Source organism: Streptopelia decaocto, assembly GCF_964273445.1.
Source record: "Streptopelia decaocto genome assembly, chromosome: Z".
Lineage (NCBI taxonomy): Eukaryota > Metazoa > Chordata > Aves > Columbiformes > Columbidae > Streptopelia > Streptopelia decaocto.
The window spans coordinates 78,678,496-78,704,571 of record NC_138657.1 but is presented as its reverse complement, the minus strand read 5'-3'; the positions used below and the strand labels follow the sequence as shown (position 1 = coordinate 78,704,571).

Sequence of the window (26,076 nt, the reverse complement as noted above, 5' to 3'; positions counted from 1 at the left end):
CTTTTCCCAGTAGCTGCAGAAAGTGTTCAGTGGTGAAGCTGACTTTGAGTTCCATTTACTGAAACGTTTCTCTTGTTTCCGACTGCCAGATATGGATCTGCAAACACGCCACATGGCCCTCAGCAGCCTCTTCACAGAGACGCTGATGATGATGAACAACTCCAGCATCGCCACAGCCGAATCTCTGAGGGGCAGCTTGCGGAAGTGGATCGACAGCAAAGTTCGGGGCTTGCTGGCAATGCCGCTGCTCACAGCAGCGTGCCAGAGCCTGGCATCCGTGCGGCACATGGCGGAGACCACAGAAGCCTGTATCACCGCCTACTTCAACGAAGGTAGCGACCTGTCTTCTCTTGCTCGTCTCAAAGGCTTCGATCAATGTGTGATGCCCATTAAGCTAAATATTGTCTGAAATCCTTATGCTGCCCAGTACTGGAACTGAGTTTTAATCTGGTTTCCATAATCACAGGATCCCAGAATCCCAGGGGTCGGAAGGGACCTGGAAATCTCATCCAGTGCAATCCCCCCATGGAGCAGGAACACCCAGATGAGGTTACACAGGAAGGTGTCCAGGCGGGTTGGAATGTCTGCAGAGAAGGAGACTCCACAACCTCCCTGGGCAGCCTGGGCCAGGCTCTGCCACCCTCACCAGGAAGACGTTTCTTCTCAAATCTAAGTGGAACCTTTTGTGTTCCAGTTTGTACCCATTGCCCCTTGTCCTATCACTGGTTGTCACCGAGAAGAGCCTGGCTCCATCCTCCTGACACTCACCCTTTCCATATTTATAACCATTAATGAGGTCACCCCTCAGTCTCCTCTTCTCCCGCTCCAGAGCCCCAGCTCCCTCAGCCTTTCCTCCCACGGGAGATGCTCCACTCCCTTCAGCATCTTGGTGGCTGTGCTGGACTCTCTCCAGCAGTTCCCCATCCTTCTGGAACTTAAATCAGAGCTCCTTTATTTGTATCTGATGGCTCCCAATTGTCACACGTGTATCTGCTGTAGCAACTAGATGTAGAAAAGTAAGGCCATCGTGGTCTGGGATTTTGAACTGCTCTAATTGTGTATTTTCTTAAAAACGTTATCTGTCTCTGTGAATCCTAATTCAGTCTCTGTAAGGGTTGCCATTTTTCCAGAAAAACGACAGGACTTTTTTTAAAAAAACAATCATCTCATGAGAACAAAACAGGTTTTACCAAGTGCTGCTTACTCACATGCTCTTTGTTCTGTCCTTGTGTTCTGTTTATAGACTATCCTCACCACCAGGATTTAGGCTGGGGCCCCATACTCGTCTCCCTCCAAGTTCCTGAGCTTACCATGGAAGAATTCCTGCAGGAGTGTCTGTCTCTGGGAAGCTACTTGACCCTGTACATCTACCTGCTGCAATGCCTGAACGCTGACCAAACTCTTACCAATGAAATGAAAATCCTGCTGACCATCAGCAAATGGCTGGAGCAAGTGTACCCAAGGTACACAACTCAAAGCTGCTGATTATGCTTTGGCTTTTAAATAAGCCTCTAGTTGTGTATAATAAGGTGGCCAGGTTAATTTCACCAGGGTGCTGGACAAAATGACTAATCCTCTGTATCCACTATAACAGAGTCTTCCCAACCTCAATGCCAACTTCAGTTTAACCACAACAGTATTAGAGGGAATTGTATTTGCTTGAACCCTTCTGGTATGGTTTTGATCCGTTTTCAGTCAGAGAAGCTTGATTTCCATGGCAGTCTGTATTTGTGCTCAATTAAAATTACTTTAAGCAAATCTTATGTCACTATGGGTTCCAGTTTCCAGAATGTCCACTAGGTGGGGCAAGTTATGTGCTAAATATTCAGTGTAATAATGAGAAACCTGGTGTTCAGACCTCAGTGGGAACTGTTCAGCAGCTCTGAACCAAATCTGAACCCAGAGGATCTGTGGGGTGCCAGGAGTTAGGGGTCTGTAAAACAACTTATTAGGTGACAGGGTTATGGTGGGCAAGAATAGATAGCTTTGGGGTTAAAATGATAGTACTATTTAACATCTTTATTGACGATTTAGATGAGGGGATTGAGACCATCATCAGCAAATTTGCTGATGACACCAAGTTGGGAGGGAGTGTCGACCTGCTGGAAGGCAGGAGGGCTCTGCAGAGGGATCTGGATAGACTGGAAAAATGGGCCCATTCCAGTGGGATGAAGTTCAATAAGGCCAAGTGCCGGGTGCTGCACTTTGGTCACAACAACCCCCTGCAGCGCTCCAGGCTGGGCGCAGAGTGGCTGGAGAGCAGTCAGACAGAAAGGGACCTGGGGGGACTCATGGACAGGAAGCTCAACATGAGCCATCAGTGTGCCCAGGTGGCCAAGAAGGCCAACGGTATCCTGTACTGTATCAAAAATAGCGTGGTCAGCAGGACAAGGGAAGTGATCCTTCCCCTGTGCTCTGCATTGGTGAGGCCACCCCTGGAGTATTGTGTTCAGTTCTGGGCCCCTCAGTTCAGGAAAGAGATTGAAGTGCTGGAGCGGGTCCAGAGAAGAGCAACACGACTAGTGAAGGGACTTGAACATAAGACCTGTGGGGAGAGACTGAGGGAGCTGGGGTTGTTTAGTCTAGAGAAGAGGAGGCTTAGGGCTGAGCTCATCACTCTCTAGAACTACCTGAAGGGCAGTTCTAGCCAGATGGGGATTGGTCTCTTCTCCCAGGCAGTCAGCAATAGGACAAGGGGGCATGGGCTTAAACTCTGCCAGGGGAAATTTAGGCTGGATATTAGAAAGAAATTCTTTACAGAGAGAGTGGTCAGGCATTGGAATGGCTGCCCAGGGAGGTGGTGGACTCGCCGTCCCTGGAGGTTTTTAAACTGAGATTGGACATGGCACTTAGTGCCATGATCTAATAAATGGACTAGAGTTGGACCAAGGGTTGGACTCAATGATCTCTGAGATCTTTTCCAACCCAGTCGATTCTGTGATTCTGTGATACTTTGGGGTTAAAATATGTGACAACTGTATTTACACTTGCTGCTGGAATTGCCAGAATTTAGCAGACATGGTGAATATTTTTCCATATTAATGTTGGTAATGTTGCTATGTGCAGTGAAAGAACACTGGGGAAAATGCACGTTCCCACTGTTTTTTGAAATTCAAAGAATACTGTTGTAGGTACCATAGTAATTTGATTGCGGAAGTGTAAATGAGATAGCAAAGCCAGCATAAACAGCAAATTAAACCTTGCTCTAAACATCAAAGCTGGTGGGAAGTGACTGGGCAGAGTGATGTGAGGATAGTCTGCAGGAAACTCGTGTCGATGCTTTATGTGGAAAATCTGAGTTTGTTAACTTAAACAGCAAACTGTTTGGGGAAAAGATTAAAAATATCGTAGGGGGAACTTCACTTTATGCTTCGCTCAACAAAAACTTCAATGTTTCCTTTTCTAGAGGATCATATTAAAAGTCTAAATAGTTATGGAAGTAACAGCTAGTGCTTTCTAAAGTGTTTTATTGGTAAGTAAAGACAAAAAAAAAAAAGAGTTGAGATACAGCTTCATTTGTTTTATACCAAGTCTTAGGCACGTTTAAATCCATTTATGGCTGCAATAGAATTTTTTCTTGGTTGTAAAGCTTAAAAGGAAGCATTGTTCTCTCACAGGCCCTTAAAACCTGCTGGCTGATGTCTGCATCAAATCCGTAACAATAGCAGTTACAGTGGTATAACAGGTGGGATAGTAGATTTATACTGTTCTCATATAGTAAAATTAGCTGTCATTAATTAACAATCTGAATTCATTGTGAGCCCAATAGGCAGAGATATGAACTCTTTAACTCCTTAACCTGGGCATCTGACTCTTTTTTTTAAATTTATATTTTGTTTTATTTTGTTCTTTAAATCTTACCTAAAGCTCAGCAAAGGAAGAGGCAAAGCTGTTTCTCTGGTGGCACAAAGCCATGCAGTTGTCCTTGATTCAGATGGAGCAAGATGACACCGTTCTGATCGAATCTGTCATTCGCACTCTGCTGTCGATCCAGGGCAGGCAGAGCCAGCTGGCTGAGGAGAGACTGACTTCTGGAATCCTTGGTGCTATCGGGCTGGGCAGGAGGTCTCCTTTGTCACCCAGGTGAGGGCTGAAGTGACAGTGGATTAGTTGATTTAATATGAATCATCATGTTAAAAAAGCTGCAGCCTGAATCCAGACTGCAGTGCCAAAAGATGCTCTGAATCCGGGCTGTCCCCAAATCTATAAATGTGTTTTAATCTGGTTAAGAAGTGAATATGAACTCCTGCAAATTTGTGGTAGAAAAGGAAAGAAAATGAAGTTGAGATTCTGGCTTCATGTCTGTCTCCAGCAAAGTTTATAGGGAGGCTGTTTGTTAGAGGAAAATGCTTTCGCTTGGTCTGTAGAACACTTTTCCAGTTGACCTGACAAGAGGTTTGTATGATCACATGCACGCTGCCTTTTCCATCTTAACCTTGAGGTGTTGGAAATCCTAAGAGAAGCTCAAAGAGCTTGTTATTCACTTTACCTTCTAAAGAGAGACACCAAGTTTGGTTTTTAAGTATTAAAATCCAGTTTGTTATGGGAAGAATGCCAAGAAAAATATATGTAAATGTTTGTGGAACACCAATTCAACACAGTGCCTCAGCATCACTGTGTGTTTATAAAGACCACCTGGGATGCAGTCCTGTTAAAATTGTTCTGAAATCTTAGTCTGTTCAGCTTGTCTTTTGATTTGGCTGATGTGGCTGTTTCAAAGGCTGTGGAATGGAGGAGTATATCATATGTGGTCTTAAGGCTGTAGCTGAGCTTGGAACAGGTGTAACATCTCATATGTATGGTATTATCCTCTAGTGTGTATTATATAGTATTATGGATATATTGAAGTGAATTATTTTTTTCTGATGCATTGAAAAAGTTCCTGTAAAGCCTTTACTCTGTCCCTCACACAAGAGAGATCTCATGGGACAGAACTGCCAGTTTATCTGCTGTTGAGGACTCGCAGATTGGATGCCACCTTCTCTCTCTGTGCTTCTCCCTGTGCCAGGTTTCGGGTGGTCGCCCGCAGTTTGTCCACCTTCCTCTTGGTGCAGATTCCTGCGGAGGGTCAGGTCCGCCTGAGAGCGGGGTCGGAGCCAAAGCTGTCGCAGAAGGCCCAGCAGGTAACGTGTGCTGGGTTCTTGACGGGCCCTCTTTGCGTGCGCGCTCGGTTTGTGGGCTGAAGCTCACAGGCGGCACTGCAAGTGTTGCTTCAAGCTAAATCCAGCCTCAACACATTGGTTTTATTCAACGTGTAGTGCAGGCCAGGTGATGATGTCAATGTGTTGAGCTCCAGTAGCAGGACTGTGTGTCTCAGCCCTAACCTAAAATGATCCTTGGTTGAATGCAAGTAAAACTGTTTATATGACATTCTGTATTAATACAAAAGGCACCGGTTTCTGATCTAAAACACTGAAGAGCTGGAGATGAACTTATCTCTGTTAACCCTGGGTTCAGAAACCTTGGAATGTAACAGGTAGAAAGAGTTCAAAACAAACAGGAAAAAATGATGCTGCTGTGGTTGTCCTGCTTTTCATGACAATGCAGGACTAGGTTCACACTAACTTTGTGAGATCAGGACCTAAAAGCTCTATGGCAGATAAACATTCCTCTTCAACACTTGCACTGACAGTGTGATTGTTTCAGTAAGGGAGTGAGAGGAGGAAGGAGGAGTTGATTAGAAACCAAAGCAAAGTAACTTGTTATAGCTTGTTTCTTCTCTCTAAGAAATTAATGAAACTTGTTCAGACGTATTTCCAGAATTTGCCATGGGTGGTACTGCCAGCGTAGTTTCTTTTACATGTGATTTCTAACTTGACAATGTCTCTTTAGTGTTACTATTGGTAGCAAAATAACACTTTCATGAAAGTCAAACATGCTCATAAGAAAAACCTGAGGTGAGTAGCTAAGTGTGTTACAGTTTGTAGTTTGGTGTAATTTCCTTGAAACCATGTCCTGAGCTCATGAAATAAATATTTGACAATATTTGAGTTGCAGAATCCTAGGAAGCATTGGTAGAACAGTTGCTGTGTTGATCTCAGTGAAGGAACAGCTTGAAAAATATCAGATGTCTTGAAACACTACTAAGTGATTGTATTTTACAAATGTTTTGTTCCAAATACTCCAGGATGTCTAGTAAATAACAGTCTTCTAGTGGAATTATGAATATGGTGGCTCATGAACTGTTTTGTTACAGACCGAAGCACAAACAGCTAACAGAATTTTCCCTTGTATCTATAGGCACTGAATGCTCTTGAATCTATGGCATTGAACAAACAATATATGGATTACCAAGAGCAAATCTCCCAGGCTTCTCAGTTCATCAAGCATCCAGAACATTGTCTTCGAGACGGCAATAACCTCTTGTCTCTCCTTATTAACACGCTGTACCCAGAAGTGCATTATTTGGACAGCATACGATAGCAGCACTAAGCTCGCAGGATCATCACGCAAGTGTTGATTACACTGGTTTACGTATAATGTTGTTATTGCACAAGTAATTTTTACCTTCAGAGTTCCACTGTGTGAATGGGAACTGCACACTGGCGAGTTTTTCCTCCTCTTTAAGGTTTTCTTTTTGTTATTTGTAGGCCTGCGGAATTGCTTAGCGTTTTTTTTGCTGAAAACACTTGAATATCTTCCTGTGCGTGGTGCACATCTGAGAGGAGGATACCTGGGGATAGATTTATACATCATTAGACAGCAAAACTCATCCTGTAGCACCTTAAGTTTTTGCTTTGTGCCTTTTTTTTTTCCAATGTGTCATCACTCAGGCCAGTTCTAAGTGAGTTGGGGATTGTGTATAAAAGAGGCTTTGACTTTCTTAACCAGGCTACGTGTGAATCTTATGTACGTGTCTGAAGACTTGTGAAATCCCTGTGTTTGGGAAAATAGTATTCTAAATTTTGACCTCTTTTGCTGTCCCACACAAATCTGTAGTTGAAAGGCATGCCTAACATCATCTTCCACTTCTGTAAATACAGAATAAAAATTTGAACTGGAGAACTTAGGTTTTTCCCATTTTCTAAGTATTAGTGAGTCTGCATCTATATTGCTTGATTAAATATAAGTTATATCTAGCCAAGTTTGTTTTAAGCCAGATGATTTAAATCCAGAGACCTATTTTTCTGGCTACCCAGTGTCTGGGAGGGGAACAGTCAGTTATGTTCATGTTCATATATTCCTTAGTTCTAGAAGTCGGGTTGTTTAGGACATACTGGTTTAACAAGTGGACACTCACCCCTTAATTTTATTATTTTCTGCCCAGCTGGGCATGACGTGACAGCGTGACGCTATGGAAAGATATTTTTCTTGTGTTTAAATTGAGTGATCACTTGTTAAAATTCTGTTGCCAAAGCATGAACCATGAGACTGTAAATCTGTTGTTCCAGCTGAACGATCACTGTTTTTGTTGCCTAGTCTGATCATCACCTTTTGTTGGGGAGTTTCCCCAGTTGCTTGTCTAATGTCCCCTTGATCTGTTCGAGGTGGCCCAAGATCCTGCAGTCCCAGTCTATGAAGGAACAATGGTCACTTCTTCTCTTCCTCCATTAATTGTGCCTTTATGTTTATAACATGGTTACACGTTAGAACATTAGTTCAGGTCACCAGGGGATGGAAATGTGCTACCTACTGTCTGGTCAATAGTGCTTTGAGGTGTCGCTCTTGACTCTGCTTCCAGTGCTGGAGAAAGAAAATCACCATTATCTTCTTGATTCTGCTAACTATGCCAGCTGGGTCATTGGATCACCTTCATCTTAATGTGGTCTTAAGAGTTCCTTGCTCTATCTGCGAGCCTATAAATATATATACATATATATACATATGTACGCCCCTCTGTATATTAAACAAATACCGATGCAGCATGTTTTTTAACAGACTCTTTTGGAAAATTAATGTCTGGAAGAACACACTCTGCTGCTTTTTTCCCCTCAAAGACTTAAAAGCACTGGGTTTATTAGATTCAATGTTATTGATCAGTGGTCTAAAAAATGTGAAAAAGTCAGAAGTATATGTGTTTGAGATGCACTTTCAAAATAAGGTATTGTTTCAGCTGTTGAGTTTTTACAGATGTTGTATTTATAAAATGCTATGTCTGCAAAGGTCCATGCAAAATAAAGATGAAAAATCAAGCAATTTGAGACAAAAATCATGATATTTTCAACTTACTGGAAGAATCCACATCAGGTAATGCATAATCGTTCTTAGAGGAGAAAGGATGATGGGGGGAATGCCACAGCATTGCTCAGTTGATGGAGATTTGGAGACTCTTCTCTTTGACATTCTGTATTTAACACGTATGGGTACAACAGCCTGTTTTCATGCCAGAACCCGGGAGAAAGCTCATCTGGGTAATGGCAGAAATGATGTTTTTCTGTCCTGGCAAAATTCTGTGATAATGTGACTGGTTCAGGTCCTTCAGCACTCACGACTGACCCAAGCTGGAATTTATCCCAAATGAGGGGAAAGCTGGTGGCGTGGAGGGCAGCAGGGGACAACGTGTTTTATGATGCTCTGAAAAATACCATGGTAGGTCCTAAGGAACAGGGTGAATTCACAGTGAGCTGCTGTTTTTTTATGGACGTGTTACCCACAAACTGATCTGCTGCCTTCTTGGAGGGTGGTAGAAGTCTGGACTTGTCCTTTCCTCAAATACTGGGAGCAGTTTTATGAGCTAACAGATCCACTGGCAGTCCTCTTATTCCCCAAATGATGCCCAGTTGGATTTTTTGTTCCTTCTAGTTTTACTGGAAAGACTTTCACGTTCTCAGCATCTCCCACCCTCCCTCCTACCCCAAACTCTTCTTGTTCGCATCATGAATTGAACCAGGTAATTGCAGGAGAAAAACTCTGTGTTTTGTGTTGTTTTTAGCACTGGAGATTGCAGTGGAAAGATGAAACTGGGATGTCAGCTGCTGAACAACAAGTGTGCCTTTTGGATAATTTGTGCAGAGCTGATATCTCTGGCTTTGCGAACGCTTGACTTGCACAGCAGCTGTTGCATTGGGATGAATTGTTGCCTGTGCATTGCAGCTTAAATATTTGTTAAGAAAATAAGGCCAAACAGGGAAATGGATGAGGCAGCTGAGTGTGGCTTTGATTTAAGTCGATGGAATGTAAAACCAGAAAGCTGAATGGCAGGGTGCATGAAAGGTGGAGACAGAACTCACTGTGCAGACTGACCCCACATCATCGTGTGGGGTCCAGGAGTTGGTGTCGCTACTCTGGGAGCTGAAGTGTTTAACAGAGCAATGGCCAGATCACCCAAACCCTGAGCATTGCTTGTGCACAAACTGGAAAAAAGAGGAGAGGAACTGGAACATGCTTTTTAGGACAAGTGAAGTCAGTACTAGAAATTCAGCTGGCTGAACATGAGCCAGCGTGTGCCCAGGTGGCCCAGAGGCCACCAGCATGCTGGCTGGTACCAGCACTGGTGTGGCCAGGCAGTGACCGTCCCTGTGCTGGGACCTGGGGACGCCAAACCGCAAATCCTGGGGGTAGTTTTGGGCCCCTCACACCAAGAAAGGCCTTGAGGTGCTGGAGCGAGTTGAGAGAAGGGAACGGAGCTGGGGAAGGGGCTGGAGCACAAGTGTGATGGGAGCGGCTGAGGAACCTGGGGGGTTCAGCTGGAGAACAGGAGCTGAGGGGACACAGGGACACAAAGAAACGGCCTCAGGTTGCACCAGGGGAGGTTGAGGTTGGATCTGGGGAACAATTTCTTCCCCAAAGGGCTGTGGAGCATTGGAACAGGCTGCCCAGGGCAGTGCTGGAGTCATCATCCCTGAAGGGCTTGAAAATACACAGAGATGAGGTTCTCAGGGACATGGGTTAGAAGTGAACTTGTCCTCGCCATCCCAGCCTGTCCATTCTGGAGACTGTATCCATCTGTCACATCACCCTGGTGCCTGTGAGCTGTCCTGCAGCTTCTCTATCGCCCCAGTGAGATTGTAGCCCTGCAGCTGGATCTCTTAATTCCTCCTGCTTGCTCCCCTACTTGAGAGGCACCTGCTTGTGCTGATTTCTCAGAAAAAAATAAGAGCGCTTTCCCTGCAGCACAGTCCTGTAGGCACCTCTTTATTGCCCACTGTCCTGTAGGCACTTCTTTATTGCCCACTGTTTGGTTAAAATACAACTTTCTCTTTTAGTGAATTTGTCTGTCAGCTAAAACTTTCAGATTAGCTGCATTTTTCTGGAAAACCAGATACATGTTTTCGTAAACATAGCAATGGAATGCGAAGTTATTGATAACAATTGATGCACATCTCACGAGAGGGACAATGAGAAACAGGTGACCAAGGAACTGACCAACGGAGTATAACATCCCATTCACGTGAATACTTCATATAAAAGTGGGAGATCACGAGGATCTCATCCCTTTTCCTGGCTGACACTAGGAGAGGACCTTGCTAGTCGTCCCTGTGAACTGAGGCCTAGTGACAGACTGAATCCAGCTCCGGTTGGCTACAGAGTCCAGTCCAGGACTTTGGTGGCCGGCTCTGCAGTTGCTGGGACTTTCAAGATTGGGTTTGTATATTTTGTATTATTTTCTCTATTCTTATTAGTAGCATTAGTAAACTTTCTGTCCTTCTTTCCCTCCCAATCGCCTGTCCTTAGTGGGAAGGTGGGAGAGGAAGGAGCTGAAGGAGGAAGAGGAGGGAGCGGGGGTTAACAATACATCTGCCCACGGTTTTATTGTCACCCCGCAATCAAAACCCTCGACACCCACATACACCGAAGTGGGCTCCTTCCACTCCGTTTTGTTGATTACAAGGTGTCTCCTCTGCACATCGCCCCACACCTCCTGCTTTCCAGAGGATGAAGCAGCAAGTAGTGAGAGTTGAATGCTGAGAGCGGGCTCTTCTCGCTCAAGACCGACCTGATGGTTAAAGAGGTTGGGGAGAGGAGCAGGATTCGGGTGAACTCATTCCCGTGTCTCTCCCAGTGCCCAGGGCTGTGGTGGGGTCCTGTACCTGGACGTCCTTGTTCTCCCATAACTGCACTAACCTGGGTTGTGCTCTGGAAGCCAAATAAGCAGAAGTCAGGTAGTGCTGGTCCATGGGTTCTTGCTGCAGTGATTTTGCCACGTGTGTTTGCCGGCAGTGCTCCAATTCGGGGTGCTGACAACACGCAGCAGAGCACACCTGGTGCAGCCCAGGTGGTTTTCGGACACAAGGTCCAATGCCTCTGCTGGAACCCAAACTACTTGATTTAAATGATCGGTTTTCAAGAGAAAGATCCTATAAACCAAGCCTCAATCCCATACACAGGTAGAAATATATTCTCGTTAATATATGTCTATAAATCATAAGGGCTGAGAAATTCAGTTTGTCCGGTTAATATCTCTGTGGTCTATTTCTTCCTGTCAAGCTGAGCTGACTGATCCATGACTATGCCGTCTGCTGTCACTTCCTCTTTGTATCTTTCCCTATTTTTATTAAACCTGGTTTTGCCACTGCTGGGATTTCAATCTGGGATTTAAGAGATCAAGGTTCAAATATTTCCTTGCTTTTTTCCTTTATTATCCTGGCCAAGTCAGATGTTATGAAGATGTGAACTTTAAAATAATAACTCCCAGGCTGCTGGTGAGCTTGCAAGCAGGACCACCGGCTTGATGGTGGTCCTGGCCAGCAGTGGTTTGTTAGGAGAAGAAGATTTTTGGAGCCGCGACACTGGAATAGTTGCACAAAGCATCATATCCAGCTATACAAACCTGAAAGTATGTTCTTGTGACTCCTCCTTTTATCATTCTTTCTCCTCCTCCTTAATGTCAACCCATTGCTCTTCACAGCCCTCCCCTGGGCCTTTGTCTGCCTGACCAGGTTCACTTGTGTCTTCCTACACCTTAAGTTGGGTCTTTTCACCTGGTTCACAGGTGGAGCGTATTCACTGTTGTGTTGGAAACTTGTCTGTGGGTAACCAATGACTTTGTAGACGTGTCTTCACCTCACAAGAATTTAAGAGATGAGCATCCAGGCCAGAAGAGTTTAAGACATGAGTTGTGAGGCCTTAAAGTAACTTTTTCATGTAACACGTAGATGGACAGAGTTTAGAAAGAATTATTTTTTAATAAAAAAAGCCGCTTTGATTTATTTGAACATTTTCACAGCGTATCTATCACAGAGCTCTGAGATTCTGCCTCTGTGAGCATTTGAAACGTGAAAATACCTCACTTAGGAAGCTGCACGTGTTTTGGCAAGTAGAGTGGTGAAGAACGCTTTTTGAAGTAACATTTGAAAAAGGAGTATGTGAGGAAATGGTAGACTGTTACCTGCTTGCTAAACAGTATTTGACATGGGCTAAAAACACACAGGTTGGTTAGAACTTATGTCTTACGTAGATCCCCTTCTGCTCTTGCAGGTCCAACCCTCTTTGTTTTACCTTTTCATTCTTCTGTCTTCCCTTCCAAGGCTTCAGCATCAGGGATGGAAAACGCGCAGCTGCAAGGCCTGTTTGACCGCCTGTGCATCACTCAACGTCAGTCCTACGTTCACGGGGACAAAGGGGCCTCGTGCGGAACCCAAACCGTGCCAGCCCAGGTCCTCAGCTGCGTCTCGATGCTCTTCTTTCCGTTGGCAAAGTCTGGTCCCCACCGTGTCTGCGGTCACAGTTCTCGTAGGTGGAGTCTTGCAGCTGTGGCCTGGCAGTAGAAGAAGTGAAGAAGGTGAGGACGTGTTTCTGGCTGCTCCAGGCTTCGTAAGTGGCTTCAGCTAATAGTCAAGGGGTGTCTGCAATACTGACATGGGTCCTCCCCCCTGCAGCAGGTGTTTTGTTAAGTGTTTGACTGGCATCTAATGTTTTAGCATCCAGAAGGACCTCCTACACCATTAGCATTAACTACTACTGCTGTTCTGCTGCTCAGAGCATCAGGAGATGGTGCAAACCTCTCCTGAGAAGAGTCTTCTCAGGTGGAGCATGGAGGATCTTGTTTTTTAAGTTTTATCTACATGTGTATCTCTACAAATACAATCGAGGGTGCAGTATGGTTTGGACACTGTTAAATAGCAAAGCTATGCTTTTTGCAAATAACTATTACAAATTTAACTGTAGGACTAAGTTCCCTGCTAACCCTGGCTTTGTGCTGATGCTGTACGTCTGACTGTCCCACTGAAACATCCATCTTTCCTAAGGCGGGCGAAGAAGACATCACGCAGGGATAGCTCAGGTTGGAAGGAAGCAAACCCAAGAAGGTGTAATTGTATTGACCTCAGATATAGCTCCTTCAGGTTTAGCTTAAGGTTTTTAGTTTGGGGGTGTGTTGTGGGTTATTTTTTTCCTATCTCTTCCTATTTGGGCCACCACAGCTGTCAGGAGTGCCAAAGAACAGTGTTGTGCTGGGTGACAGGAAACACCAAGGGTGCTGTGGGAGCAGGGTATGGACGCCAGCCAAAGAGTCGGGCCGTGCCACACCTGATCTGGCTCTGAGAGGGGCTGTTTTGTGTCTCCATACCTCTTCCACATGTGACAGAACTCATCAGCTTTGGTGTGGGCCCTTTTCCTGCCCCATTAGAGACTGGGATACAAAGGGAGTTCCCCTCTTTTGTTATCAATCCTCAGCCTGGGACATACCCCATCCCAGCCTGTTCCCCTCCCTTGTCCCTCAGGTCCTTTTGCTGGTTTAATGTGGCTTCCTACCATGCTCTGGGCCTGTTCATCACCGAAACTTCTGCTAGCCCTTTGCTTCTGCTGCGTCCATGTGCCATGTTCTCTCTAACCTGCATCCCCAGGCCCATGTCCTCGTGTCAGTGGGGTCTGTTCTCAGCAGTACCCAAGACAGATCCTCCTCCCCGCAGTGCTCAGTCCCTCACACCAGCCACGAGCCCAACCCTGTCCTTGTCCCAGGAGCCAGAAGGTTGTTGCCAAGACCAAGGGCACATTGCTTTTCTCTCTTTAGCCATCTCCACCCTCCAGCTGGATAACACGAGCAGAATGCAGGATGTCCTTACCGGGCCAGGCTGGCTGGGGCAGAGGAGGGACCTGTGAAGCAGGAAGGAAAACATGGGTTAGAAACACGGTCAGAGTGAGCTGTGGAGCCAGGACTGACCTAGAGCTGTTGGGAAGTTGCACTGAAAGGTGTTGGTGACACCTCAGTGAATGGGGAGAAGACCTTTTGTCAGGCATGCTGTCCCCTTCACAAGGGTGGGAATATGGCATTGGAATATAAGGAGCGAAACATTTCTGATTTGTTTCAACAGCTTGAGGCGAATGGTGGCTTCTGCAGGGTGTTGACATCAGACCGTCTGCAGATGAGTCATGATGATGTGTGACGTCTTGTCCAGCCTGAGAAGTGGAGCCAAGGGCCCCTCCTGGTCTCCTCCTTCCCATCCCATTGTACAGCAGGGTGATGGGCTGGGGACCAGCGGCCTCCGGACTTCTTGGGAGGTCTCATCCCTCAGTCCATGAGCTGATTCTCATCTCCTGCAAGCTGGGCTTTCCCTGCTCTCATGGCCTTGGTGTAGCTGGGAGGTGGGATTTCACTAATAGTATCACAGAATCATAGACTTGTTTTCGTTGGAAAAGACTTTTAAGATCACCGAGTCCAACCGTTAACCCAACATGGCCAAGTCCACATCTACACCCTGAGAACTTAGTCTATGTGATGACCACTGAGAGGGGTGGTCTGTGAAACAACGGCACTCACTCAGGAGATTAAACTGTTGACTGGGGTGCAGCAAAGGTAAATCTAAAAGATGATAATTAAAAAAAAAATCCATTTGCATGGGCAGTGTGTTCTCTGCTAATTGCCCATCTGTTATTTTATTAACCTTTCTCATTGGGCATGGGGAAAGTCCTGCTCTGTATTTTCAAAGTTTCCTTCCTGAATGAGACTCCCATCTGCAGGCTGTGACCGGCCAAGCAGGAGATCCTTCCTACTTGTTATTAGATCACAGAATCACAGAATCCCAGAACGTCAGGGGTTGGAAGGGACCTGGAAAGCTCATCCAGTGCAATCCCCCCATGGAGCAGGAACACCCAGATGAGGTTACACAGGAAGGTGTCCAGGCGGGTTGGAATGTCTGCAGAGAAGGAGACTCCACAACCCCCCTGGGCAGCCTGGGCCAGGCTCTGCCACCCTCACCATGAAGAAGTTTCTTCTCACATTTAAGTGGAACCTCCTGTGTTCCAGTTTGAACCCATTGCCCCTTGTCCTATCACTGGTTGTCACCCAGAAGAGCCTGGCTCCATCCTTCTGACACTCACCCTTTATGTATCTGTAAACATGAATGAGGTCACCCCTCAGTCTCCTCTTGTCCAGCTCCAGAGCCCCAGCTCCCTCAGCCTTTCCTCACATGGGAGATGCTCCACTCCCTCCAGCATCTTGGTGGCTGCGCTGGACTCTCTCCAGCAGTTCCCTGTCCTGCTGGAACTGAGGCGCCACAACTGGACACAAGATTCCAGGGCAGAGCAGAGGGGCAGGAGAACCTCTCGGACCTACTGACCACCCCCTTCTAACCCACCCCAGGTACCATTGGCTTCCTGGCCACAAGGGCCCAGTGCTGGCTCATGGTCACCCTGCTGTCCCCAGGACCCCCAGGTCCCTTTCCGCTATTCTGCTCTCTAATAGGTCATTCCCCAACATATACTGGAACCTGGGGTTGTTCCTGCCCAGATTCAAGACTCTACACTTGCCCTTGTTCTATTTCATTCCATTTTCCCGCCCAGCTCTCCAGCCTGTCCAGGTCTCTGATGGCAGCACAGCCTCTGGCGTGTCAGCCACTCCTCCCAGCTTGGTGTCATCAGCAAACTTGCTGATAGATTCTCCATTATGTCTCTCTCCTAGGATGGAAAATCATATCATTATTAAAAAATAAAACAAAACCAAGCCCCAAAAAAAGATCAGAAAAAAACCCAAACCAAAACTAACTGAAAAAACCAAACACAACCAACACCTCCTTCCTGACTTTATCTGCTGTACCCCATCTCTGGTTACCAGTGTGATGGAGGAAGACTACGGAGGGAAACAGCGATACATACCTCCTCTTGAGAAAATGGTGAAGCCCAGTATCACCAGCAAAACAAGCACCTTCGTTCCCAGCGGCACGAAGATCAGGATCAGGAAGAAGGAGCTGTTGGATGCTCTGAATTTATAGAAGTACACAGCCCCCTCTGCTCTCCCGTGGCTGTTGACAGCCGTACAGGTGTATTTCCCATCGTGGGTCAGGTACTGGAGCTCCTTGGTGACACGGTGGTTCGTGCTGGTGGTGGAGGTGATGTTGGTGTAGGGTGGTCCGGTCCAGGTCAGGGTGGGTGCTGGCTCCCCCTCTGCCGTGCAGCTTGCCTGGAAGGTGCTGTCCCCATTGGAACTGATGGTGATGTTAATGATCCTGGGGGAAGCTGCAGAAATCGCAACGGGGAAGGGAAGATGTGTCAGGCTGCAAAGGTGGGTCTAACACAGAACACCTGGAACGAGCACTTGGTTTCGGTGGAGCTTTAGGTTGTTGTGCCAGGGTAACTTTGGGATCAAACCTCCCATTCCTCATTTTTCTTGGCACTTTCTTTCCCTAGGTTACAATCATAGAACTATGGAATAGTTTGGATTGGAGGGACCTTCAAAACTCATCCAGTGCCACCCCTGCCATGAGCAGGGACATCTTCACCAGCTCAGGTTGCTCAGAGCCCCGTCCAGCCTGGCCTGGGATGTCTCCAGGGATGGTTCATCCACCACCTCTCTGGCCAACCTGGGACAGGCTCTCAGCACCCTCACATCCTATCACAACAGGCCCTGCTCAAAAGTCTGTCTTATCTTTCTTGCAGGCCCCTTTTAAGTCCAGAAAGGTGCAATAAAGTCTCCCCAGAGCCTTCTCTTCTCCAGGCTGAACACCCCAACTATCTCAGCCTGCTTGTGTTGTACAGAGGAGCAAAGGGCTTCACCCAGCAAAGCCTGGACACAAAGATGTGTACTCAATTTGTGTTTTATCCTTGTGATGACTTACACAGCTTTCTGACCCTCTCTCATCTTCTCCTGTTGTGACCTTCCACGGTGGCAGAAGGCAGAGCACTGTGCTGTAGCATCCATGAAGATGGGTTGCCTTGTGCAGCTGCACCATGAATTGCAGCTGATGGCTTGTTTGGACTGGCTGCATCTGCACCTGGTCCAGGACAAGGCAACCGTGGTGCTCTCCTGCAGGCATCTCCTGGCTGTTCCCTTGGTCTTGGACCTCCAGAGCACACGTAGAGGGATCTGTTTGTGTGAGCCCTTTGCTCAGTGCCTGAAACTCGCCAGATTTGGTGAAAAAATGACCCGGAACATTTCCACTCTCTGCTACAACCTATTTTTGTTGTTTTCTTCCAGCCCTGTTGTGACCACTCAGTAGCTGGTGTAGGTGCGTGGCGGCTTTAGGGTAGCACCCCAATACCAAGATAGGGCCACCAACTTCTAGCACGTGGGATTGTGTGACTGAATGAACAGTGGAGAAGGTCATTTGGGACATGCAAAATGTTAAGAGGCACTGTTGACCATGTCACCCTTGCTCTAGTCTGCTAAGGAGGCATAGCTGATATGACCAAGATCGTCTTAGCCATTCATCCTCTTCTCTTGGAATTGCATGCATTTGTTTCCTAAAGGCACTTTGAAAACACAAGTGTCATCATTCCTCTGAGGTTAAAATCCAGGGAGCTCCTGGTCATGCTGCGTGTGGGTGTTTGGGAGCTGCTCTGGGTGACTCAAGAAGTAACTGAGCTCATGCTTGGGTCCCATCTGGATGCCCACCATGCACAGTAGGCACAGGCAAGAGAGAGGATGAGAGGAAATGGCCTCAAGTTGCACCTGGGGAAGTTGAGGTTGGATCTTGGGAACAATTTCTTCCCCAAGGGGCTGTCAGGCATTGGAACAGGCTGCCCAGGGCAGTGCTGGAGTCACCATCCCTGGAGGGCTTGAAAATACACACAGATGAGGTTCTCAGGGACATGGGTTAATGCTAGGGTTGGGTTAATGGTTGGACTCAATGATCTTGAGGTTCTTTTCCAACCAGAATGATTCCATGACTCACTTCACAGGCAAAATCATCCAACTTGTGGCATGGCTGCACTCAGAGGGAAGGTCTGAGTCTGTTCCCAAGGCCACCTGGGTCTCCTAGAGCTCCTTCAATCTGTGAGCACACCCGGGGAGGTGGCATTAGTGCTTTCCTGAATCAGGTCTCCTTATAACCGAGTGCTGGGTCTGAACAAAGCAGGTCACAGCCCGGGGATGTGTTTCGTGGGCATGGAGAGGTATGGCTGTGTAGTCTGTGCTGGACACTCACCCCTGCTTGCTCTGCTGTGTCTCTGCCCTGCTTGCTCTGAAATAAGGTGTTTTTCAGCCATATTATTCATCTAACAGAGCAAACGAGACCTGCTGCAGCGGGGGGGCTCTTGAGTTGGGTTTCTGTGCTATGAGCCTCGCATGGGCTTTAGTGGGAGCTGTTGGGCAGCATGTGACTTAGAGACTCAGATTTTGGCTGATGTGGGATTCACCTAGAACCACAGAATCACAGAATGTCCTGAGTTAGAAGGACCCACAGGATCATGGAGTCCAACTCCTGTCCCTGCACAGGACACCCCACAGTTCACACCGTGTGTCTGAGGACGTTGTCCAGTCTCTTCTTGAACACTGTTGGTCTTGGGGCTGTGACACCTCCCTGGGGAGCCTGTTCAGTGTCCAGCACCTCTGGGGGTCAGCACCAACTGACCCTCCCCTGGCACATCTTCCTGCCATTTCCTCGGGTGTTACCTCTGTGTTTCTCTACTTCCCATTGTCTAATTACACTACAGGCTCCACAGGGAGGACCAACACCCTGTGTACGTCTGTCCAACAGCTATTGCAAAGGGTCCTGAGCTCATCTGGGGATTCAAATGTCACTTCCATGCGGAAGTCCACCCCATGGATGGGCTCCTCACCTTGTGCGACTGTTGTCTTGTGTTGCCTCAAGGATGCTTTGCCTGGTCCCTGTTTCCCCTGTGGTTTCAAAGTGATCCCTTGGCAAAGCTGGAGGGAGCTTGGGCCTGTGTGCTCTCCAAAAGGACAGAGTTGGGTCTCTTAGCTAAGTGTGACCATGGCAGCTGGAGATGCCACTTCCAAGCCAGATATGGGGATGAGCTCAGTTGTTTGCTTGTTTGTTTGTTTGTTTTTCCTCAGGTTTCAAAACAGTGTTTCACCCCAAGCTGGAGATAGTAAGAACTTTCAAGAGGATGTGAAGCTCCTCCTTGTGTCCTCTGATCTGTGTGTATCTCAATGGTGAGGTGAGCCCAAGGAGCTTTAGGGATTAACAGAGACTGCCAGCTCCTCACATTTGACATTTGTTGATGAGAGCTCGTTATCAGTCTATCTGTACTTAACATTTCCCGCGCCAGAGGAGTTCAGACCTAGGGCATGTGGGAGCTGGGTATCTTGTATTCCCAGGCCCATGTTGCCATCCAGACCTGGTTGTGCTTACGTTTACTAATGTGTACTCAGTAACCAGGCTCTCCAGTTTAAATCCTGATAGAAGGACATCTCTGACCCCAGCTCGCCTCTCTGCCACCCGCACAGGTCCTGTGCTGCAGGGACAAGGTGGGATCACAGCGTCTCAGAAGGGTTCACATTGGAAGGGACCTTTAAAGGTCATCTAGTGTAACTGCTCTGCCATGAGCACGGATGCTAAAGACTTGGCTGGTTTCTACCCCAGCAGGTGCAGCCTGGGTATTTCATTACCAGTTTTGTTCCTATTCCGTCCCACATTGTGCACATCACCTCATAGTGGCAGACTGCAGAAGGCAATGAGTATTCCCTGCCCAATGCTATAAACTATCCCCAGAACTGGGAAAGCCACCCCTTTAGAAGACTATCACAGGTCATTTTCTGTTACCCTCACATCACTTCCCACGTCTCATGGCATTCTCTCTTCCCTATGGGGTGGCTTTGGCTCCTTTGGCTCTCCTGCCCTCTTACCAATCAAATGCAGCTTAATCCCATTCCTGCTTTCATACTTGTCGTGGATGTCTCCGGACAACTCCACCCGGCAGAAGTATCTCTCGCTGTCGCTCCAGGTCAGGTTATCAATCCTGATGGACAGGTCCTTGTGCCGGGGGTTGCCAAGCAGTTTGTATTTGTTTTTGTAGCTGATGGCAGTCTTACAGAGCTCGCTGGTGCTCTGACTAACGCACTTGAAAACTACGGTGCCATTGTAAGGTTCCTTGATCCTCCAAATGGCAGTGAGGGTCCGGTCAAAGGTTTTGTAGGGGTGTGTGAAAGTACAGGGCAGGACAACCATCTTCCCAAGTTCACCAGTGACATCAGATGGGACATGAACGGACCAGCTGTTGGACTGCACACCTAGAAACGAGAAGAGACCATGATGAAATCATGAAAAGAGACCAGATGAAATTTAACAAGGGAAAGTGTAGAGTCCTGCATCTGGGCAGGAACAACCCCAGGTTCCAGTATAGGCTGGGAAATTACATATTAGAGAGCAGTGTAGGGGAAAGAGACCTGGGGGTCCTGGTGGACAACAGGATGACCATGAGCCAGCACTGTGCCCTTGTGGCCAGGAAGGCCAATGGCATCCTGGGGTGTATTAGAAGGGGTGTGGTTAGTGGATCGAGAGAGGTTCTCCTTCCCCTCTACTCCGCCCTGGTGAGACCACACCTGGAATATTGTGTCCAGTTGTGGCCCCTCAGTTCCAGCAGGACAGGGAACTGCTGGAGAGGGTCCAGCGTAGGGCAACCAAGATGATTAAGGGAGTGGAGCATCTCCCTTATGAAGACAGGCTGAGGGAGCTGGGGCTCTTTAGTTTGCAGAAGAGGAGACTGAGGGGTGACCTTATTAATGTTTATAAATATATAAAGGGTGAGTGCCATGGGGATGGAGCCAGGCTCTTCTCGGTGGCAAACAATGATAGGACAAGGGGTAATGGGACCAAGCTGGAACACAAGAGGTTCCACTTAAATTTGAGAAGAAACTTCTTCTCAGTAAGGGTGGCAGAGCCTGGCCCAGGCTGCCCAGGGAAGTTGTGGAGTCTCCTTCTCTGCAGACATTCAAAACCCGCCTGGACATGTTCCTGTGCGACCTCACTTAGGCATTCCTGCTCCATGGGGGGATTGGACTAGATGATCTTTCCAGGTCCCTTCCAATCCCAAACATACTGTGTCTGTGATAAATAGTTTGAGTTGAAGGGACCTTCAAAGCTCACCCAGTCCAACCCTGCCATGAGCAGGGACATCTACACCTGGATCAGGTTGCTCAGAGCCCCATCCAGCCAGATCCAGATGATCAAGGCTGATTTATCTGGAGTGTTTAAGAGGGAAACTGGCCTTCCCTCCTGGATCTGCTGTGTTGTTGCTGAGAAAGTGGATGCTGGGTTCCTGTGGTGGGCTCTGCGCTGTTTGGTGTTCTTGCTGAGGACTTGCAGATGGTTGCACAGCCCAGTTACTGCGGCTGCACTGGGTACCAGTCCCCAGCGGAGCTAAGGGTACTGACCAGCTCATGTTGGAAGTGACCTGATTCTTAAGCAGGGTGCTTGCTTGTGAACAATGGTGTCTAAAGTTGTTCAACACAGTCTTTTGCAGTTAACAGACCATTTATGTACTTGGAGGAACAGTTTGTTTTTTTTGTTTTGCCTGTATTCGGTGATCTTGGGGCTTTAGGCTTGTGCACACACACACACATATTCCACATTACGGTATTTGTTACACTAATCAGCGGTTGCAATAACCCTGGGGAAGGGAGCTGACATTTCTAACAGTCAGTGCTGCTATCATCACGAAGTAGCATCTTATTCCTAAGAGGCAACAGGGTCGGAATAAAGACTTGGAAATACTCATCTTACAAGGGCTGGTGAGAATGGCCAAGTTGTCTGTGTCAGCTCCTTTTGCAGGAAGGAGGACGCACTTATGATGGAGAAAGTGTCTCCCTCTTAGCAGAGCAGGTTGTCACTGTGTGGACTCCACCTGCCAGTGTCTTCGCAGACAGGCCCCGTCCTGCTGCCAGACCTGGTCTGATTGTTTCTGTCTGGTGAGACTACACCTGGAATATTGTGTCCAGTTGTGGCCCCTCAGTTCCAGCAGGACAGGGAACTGCTGGAGAGAGTCCAGCGCAGCCACCAAGATGCTGAAGGGAGTGGAGCATCTCCCGTGTGAGGAAAGGCTGAGGGAGCTGGGGCTCTGGAGCTGGACAAGAGGAGACTGAGGGGGGACCTCATTAATGGTTACAGATATATAAAGGGTGAGTGTCAGGAGGATGAAGCCAGGCTCTTCTGGGTGACAACCAATGATAGGACAAGGGGCAATGGGTACCAATTGGAACACAGGAGGTTGCACTTAAATTTGAGAAGAAACTTGTTCCTGGTGAGGGTGGCAGAGCCTGGCCCAGGCTGCCCAGGGAGGTTGTGGAGTCTCCTTCTGTGCAGACATTCCAACCTGCCTGGACACCTTCCTGTGTAACCTCATCTGGGTGTTCCTGCTCCATGGGGGGATTGCACTGGTTGAGCTTTCCAGGTCCCTTCCAACCTCTGACATTCTGTGATTCTGTGATTCTGTGATGAAAACAGCCTTCACCCGACTGGATGTTCCTCACCTCTGAAGTATACAGAGAAAACTCAACATCTCATCTGTTTCCCTTCCCCAGAAACCAACAGCATTAACAACCAGCACCTGTAAGCAGCGCTTTCCATATAGATATGTGCATCTATCCACTGTCTTAATAATTGCAACAGCTGTAGCAGCAGATTGTGGCTTGAGGAACATCTGTGGCTACGTTCCTGTCTTATAAAACTCACTGAATGGCTTCATTAAACGAGGAGCTTTCCCCTCAGTAGCTGAGAATAACTGCAGAAAATCTAAAGGTGTCGTGTACATAGTTGACACCGTTCCTGGTCTATCTGACGTCACTGTGGTCTGTGGGTGTTCAGCTGACGAGTTACTCATGTAAAGTCCAAGATAAATTTTTTTCCCTGTTCATGTGTCATTTCTCCATAATATTTGACAAAAACCTTAATGGCGGTGCAGCCTGCAATTATCTATTGTGTGCTGAACAATGGACAAAGGCCAACACAGGACTGATTCTCTACCGTTAAGTTATTTATCTGGAACCAGGGCCAAGCTGGTATTTTGATTACTGAGATCTGGAGTTGGGCTGCCTTGTCATTCACCGTAATGATATGAGCACATTCTGCAGCCTCAGTAGTTTAATATACAAGGTTACATGGTCACAGAAGATCCAGGAAGCTCATGGACTTTGACCTGTCAGTGAAAACAGAAAAAGCTATTGTTTTCTAGTTTATTTCATGTTATTTTGCTTGTTTGTTTGTAACCCCTTACTTTTGGAGAGCTGCAGAGCATGTGCTTTTGAGTACATGGTTTGCTTTTTGTTTGCCACCCTTTTGATTTGCATTTTTTTAAATCTTAAGTGAAGAACATTATTTTTAGCACATAAACATCCCCTTGCCTTCCACATGAGAAATAGTGTTAAAAATAAGTGCTTCTAATGTTACCAGCTCCACCCATTTCTATGGAAACACAGTTTGCTTAGGTTATGAGTGGAGGGAGGTGTCAGCATCTTCTGTATAATTTAACCTTAAAGCTTCACCATGGTAGGTTTTTCATGGCTTCCTCTTGATAATATCCATTTATTCCTGGGATTGAAGGTCTCACAAGAAACAGGGTAGGTTGTAGGCAAACAGCCTACACAACTTCCACAAGGTAACTCCTTAAAGGAGTTGTCATATGAGTGTATCTGCTAGTTGCCAGTGGAAAAGTCATGAAGACAAGAAGAAGACCAAGAGCTGGAGAGCACCACAGACACTAGGCTTGCTCTAGCAAATGCTGACAGTATATCTAAGCAAATCCCGTTGACTCTAATGGAACTTAAGTGCATACTTAAAGAGGAGCTTTGTTGCTCTTTCGAACTGGAGCAAATCGTGTCCATTGCATGATAACTCCTAGGAACACAAAACAGCACTTCTGGGTGATGATGGACGTGTGACACACAACCGACAATAGAATCATAGAATGGCTTCGGTTGGAAGAGACCCTCAGGATCATTGAGTCCAACCATAACCCAACTCCAGCACTAAACCATGTCCCTAAGAACCTTGTCTAGATGCCTTTTAAACCCCTCCAGGGATGGTGACTCCACCACTGCCCTGGGCAGCCTGTTCCAATGCCCGACAGCCCTTTCCATGAATAATTTGTTCATAATATCCAATCTCAACCTCCTCTGGCACAACTTGAGGCCATTTCCTCTTGTCCTTTCCCTTGCTACTTGGGAGAAGAGTCCAACACCCTCCATGCTACAACCTCCTTACAGGTAGTTGTAGACAGTGAGAAGTCGCCCCCTCAACTACTGTTCTCCAGCTGAAGCCCCCCAGATCCCTCAGCTGCTCCCCTCACACTTGTGCTCCAGCCCCTCACCAGCTTTGTCGCCTCCTCTGCACTCAGTCTCTAATATTTCTGTGTCCTTATGATGAGGGGCCGTGGGGAAAAGGTAAATTAAGAAGGACTCTGCACAGCTTAGGAAAGCAAAAAATGCAAAAAAAAAAAAACCCTGAAAGATTTCTGACAGTTGCAGAGTCAAGCCTTTGGGTTTTTTCTAGTATCCTCACATGCATCTGGAATTCCATGATGCTTTTAAGCAATGTGGTGGGTGGTGCAGTTCTTGGAGGGTTTGTTGTACCAGGCAATGCCCCTGGCACTTTGACAAAAGCAAGAAGAAAAGCCCTGATCACACAGGGATCCACAGCAAGCTCAGAACTCACCCTTCCTGGAGATGCGAAGGAGGCACAGGAGAAACAAACCAAACTCTCTCATGCTGTTTGATGTCGTCCGCTGAGCTGTATCGGCAAACCAGAACCGTCTCTACTGCGTCTGAGCTGCTGGTCTTGCAGTCACAAAAGGTTTTTCCAGGGATGTAAGAAGTAGTGGTTTTCCTCTCCCAGGAGGGAATGAGCTGTCTAGCTGAACCAGCTCTGGGCTCAGATATTAATAGTTTTGTGGTCAGTCATGTGAAAAATCCAACAGAGGGAATCAGACTGTTACTGTTTTCCATCTAAAGGAAGGGGGCTGCAGATTGGGGCTGCAAACACCCACTCTGTGCATGGGGTGGTGCAAGAGGGGATGGCTTTCAAGTCCTATCAGCTCATCGGTCTGGAGGGAATACTTGCAGTCTGCCTAGAGAGGTGGCAAGTGAGACCCTGGCTTGAGGCAGTTCATCTGCGTCCAGTTGTGGCCCCTCAGTTCCAGCAGGACAGGGAACTGCTGGAAAGAGTCCAGCGCAGCCACCAAGATGCTGAAGGGAGTGGAGCATCTCCCGTGTGAGGAAAGGCTGAGGGAGCTGGGGCTCTGGAGCTGGACAAGAGGAGACTGAGGGGTGACCTCATTAATGTTTACAGATATATAAAGGGTGAGTGTCAGGAGGATGGAGCCAGGCTCTTCTCGGTGACAACCAGTGATAGAACAAGGGACAATGGGTGCAAACCGAAACACAGGAGGTTGCACTTAAATTTGAGAAGAAACTTCTTCATGGTGAGGGTGTCAGAGCCTGGCCCAGGCTGCCCAGGGAGGTTGTGGAGTCTCCTTCTCTGCAGACATTCCAACCCGCCTGGACACCTTCCTGTGGAACCTCACCTGGGTGTTCCTGCTCCGTGGGGGGATTGCACTGGATGAGCTTTTAAAGTCCCTTCCAACCCCTGACATTCTATCATTCTGTGATTCTATGTCCGACTCTCTCTGTTCATCTCGACAGCTACTCCACTGTTGGGTTCTTCTGCCTCTGTCCTGTTTGGGGACAGGGACAGCAACACCTCATGGTTCCTATCACAGGCAGCGGTGGTTGCACAGCCACTGGAGGGCTCCCAGAGACAATATAAGATGTTGCTGTTGTTCCTTCTCAACTTGCTGAGCAAAAATTCCCAGAGGAGGGACATGGAGACTTTGTAGCATTAAGTGTCTTTGCTGCTTTCTAAGCCCTTGATTTGTTCCAGTCTCAGTTAGAATGTCTGTGAAAGGAGGGATTTCTGTTTTCACAAACTTTTTGGAGGTGGCTCTGAGGGTACCTAGTTATTATTTGCGGTGTCTTGGACCTGTCAGCACTCAGCAGAGGGTGGTATTGTTCCAACTATGGACTTACAG

The 26,076-nt window shown here is 47.3% G+C and overlaps 2 protein-coding genes across 4 annotated transcripts in view; one reads left to right on the top strand and one right to left on the bottom strand.

Moving 5' to 3' along the window:
- EPG5 (ectopic P-granules 5 autophagy tethering factor) overlaps positions 1-8,136 on the top strand; it is a 59,285-nt gene extending 51,149 nt beyond the window's left edge. For both annotated transcript variants that reach the window (XM_082075850.1, XM_082075849.1), the window contains exons 40-44: positions 90-332; positions 1,244-1,463; positions 3,868-4,083; positions 5,009-5,123; positions 6,241-8,136. In XM_082075850.1, coding sequence (XP_081931976.1) covers positions 90-332; positions 1,244-1,463; positions 3,868-4,083; positions 5,009-5,123; positions 6,241-6,423 — 977 coding nt within the window. In that variant the 3' untranslated portion in view covers positions 6,424-8,136. The remainder of the gene's footprint in view (positions 1-89; positions 333-1,243; positions 1,464-3,867; positions 4,084-5,008; positions 5,124-6,240) is intronic.
- A 3,210-nt stretch (positions 8,137-11,346) lies between these two features.
- On the bottom strand, positions 11,347-24,864 carry SIGLEC15 (sialic acid binding Ig like lectin 15). 2 transcript variants are annotated; one of them, XM_082074566.1, is made up of 6 exons: positions 24,705-24,864; positions 19,904-20,287; positions 15,973-16,332; positions 15,628-15,774; positions 13,944-13,974; positions 12,534-12,637 (listed from the first exon to the last, which is right to left on the bottom strand). In XM_082074566.1, the coding sequence occupies exons 1-4, from the start codon at positions 24,754-24,756 to the stop codon at positions 15,635-15,637; spliced, it is 936 nt and encodes a 311-aa protein (XP_081930692.1). In that variant the 5' UTR covers positions 24,757-24,864; the 3' UTR covers positions 12,534-12,637; positions 13,944-13,974; positions 15,628-15,634. The 2 variants fall into 2 exon arrangements, with proteins under 2 accessions (XP_081930693.1, XP_081930692.1); XM_082074567.1 differs by lacking the exon at positions 15,628-15,774 and having other exon boundaries at positions 11,347-12,637; positions 24,705-24,861.
- Between the last annotated feature and the right edge of the window lie 1,212 nt (positions 24,865-26,076).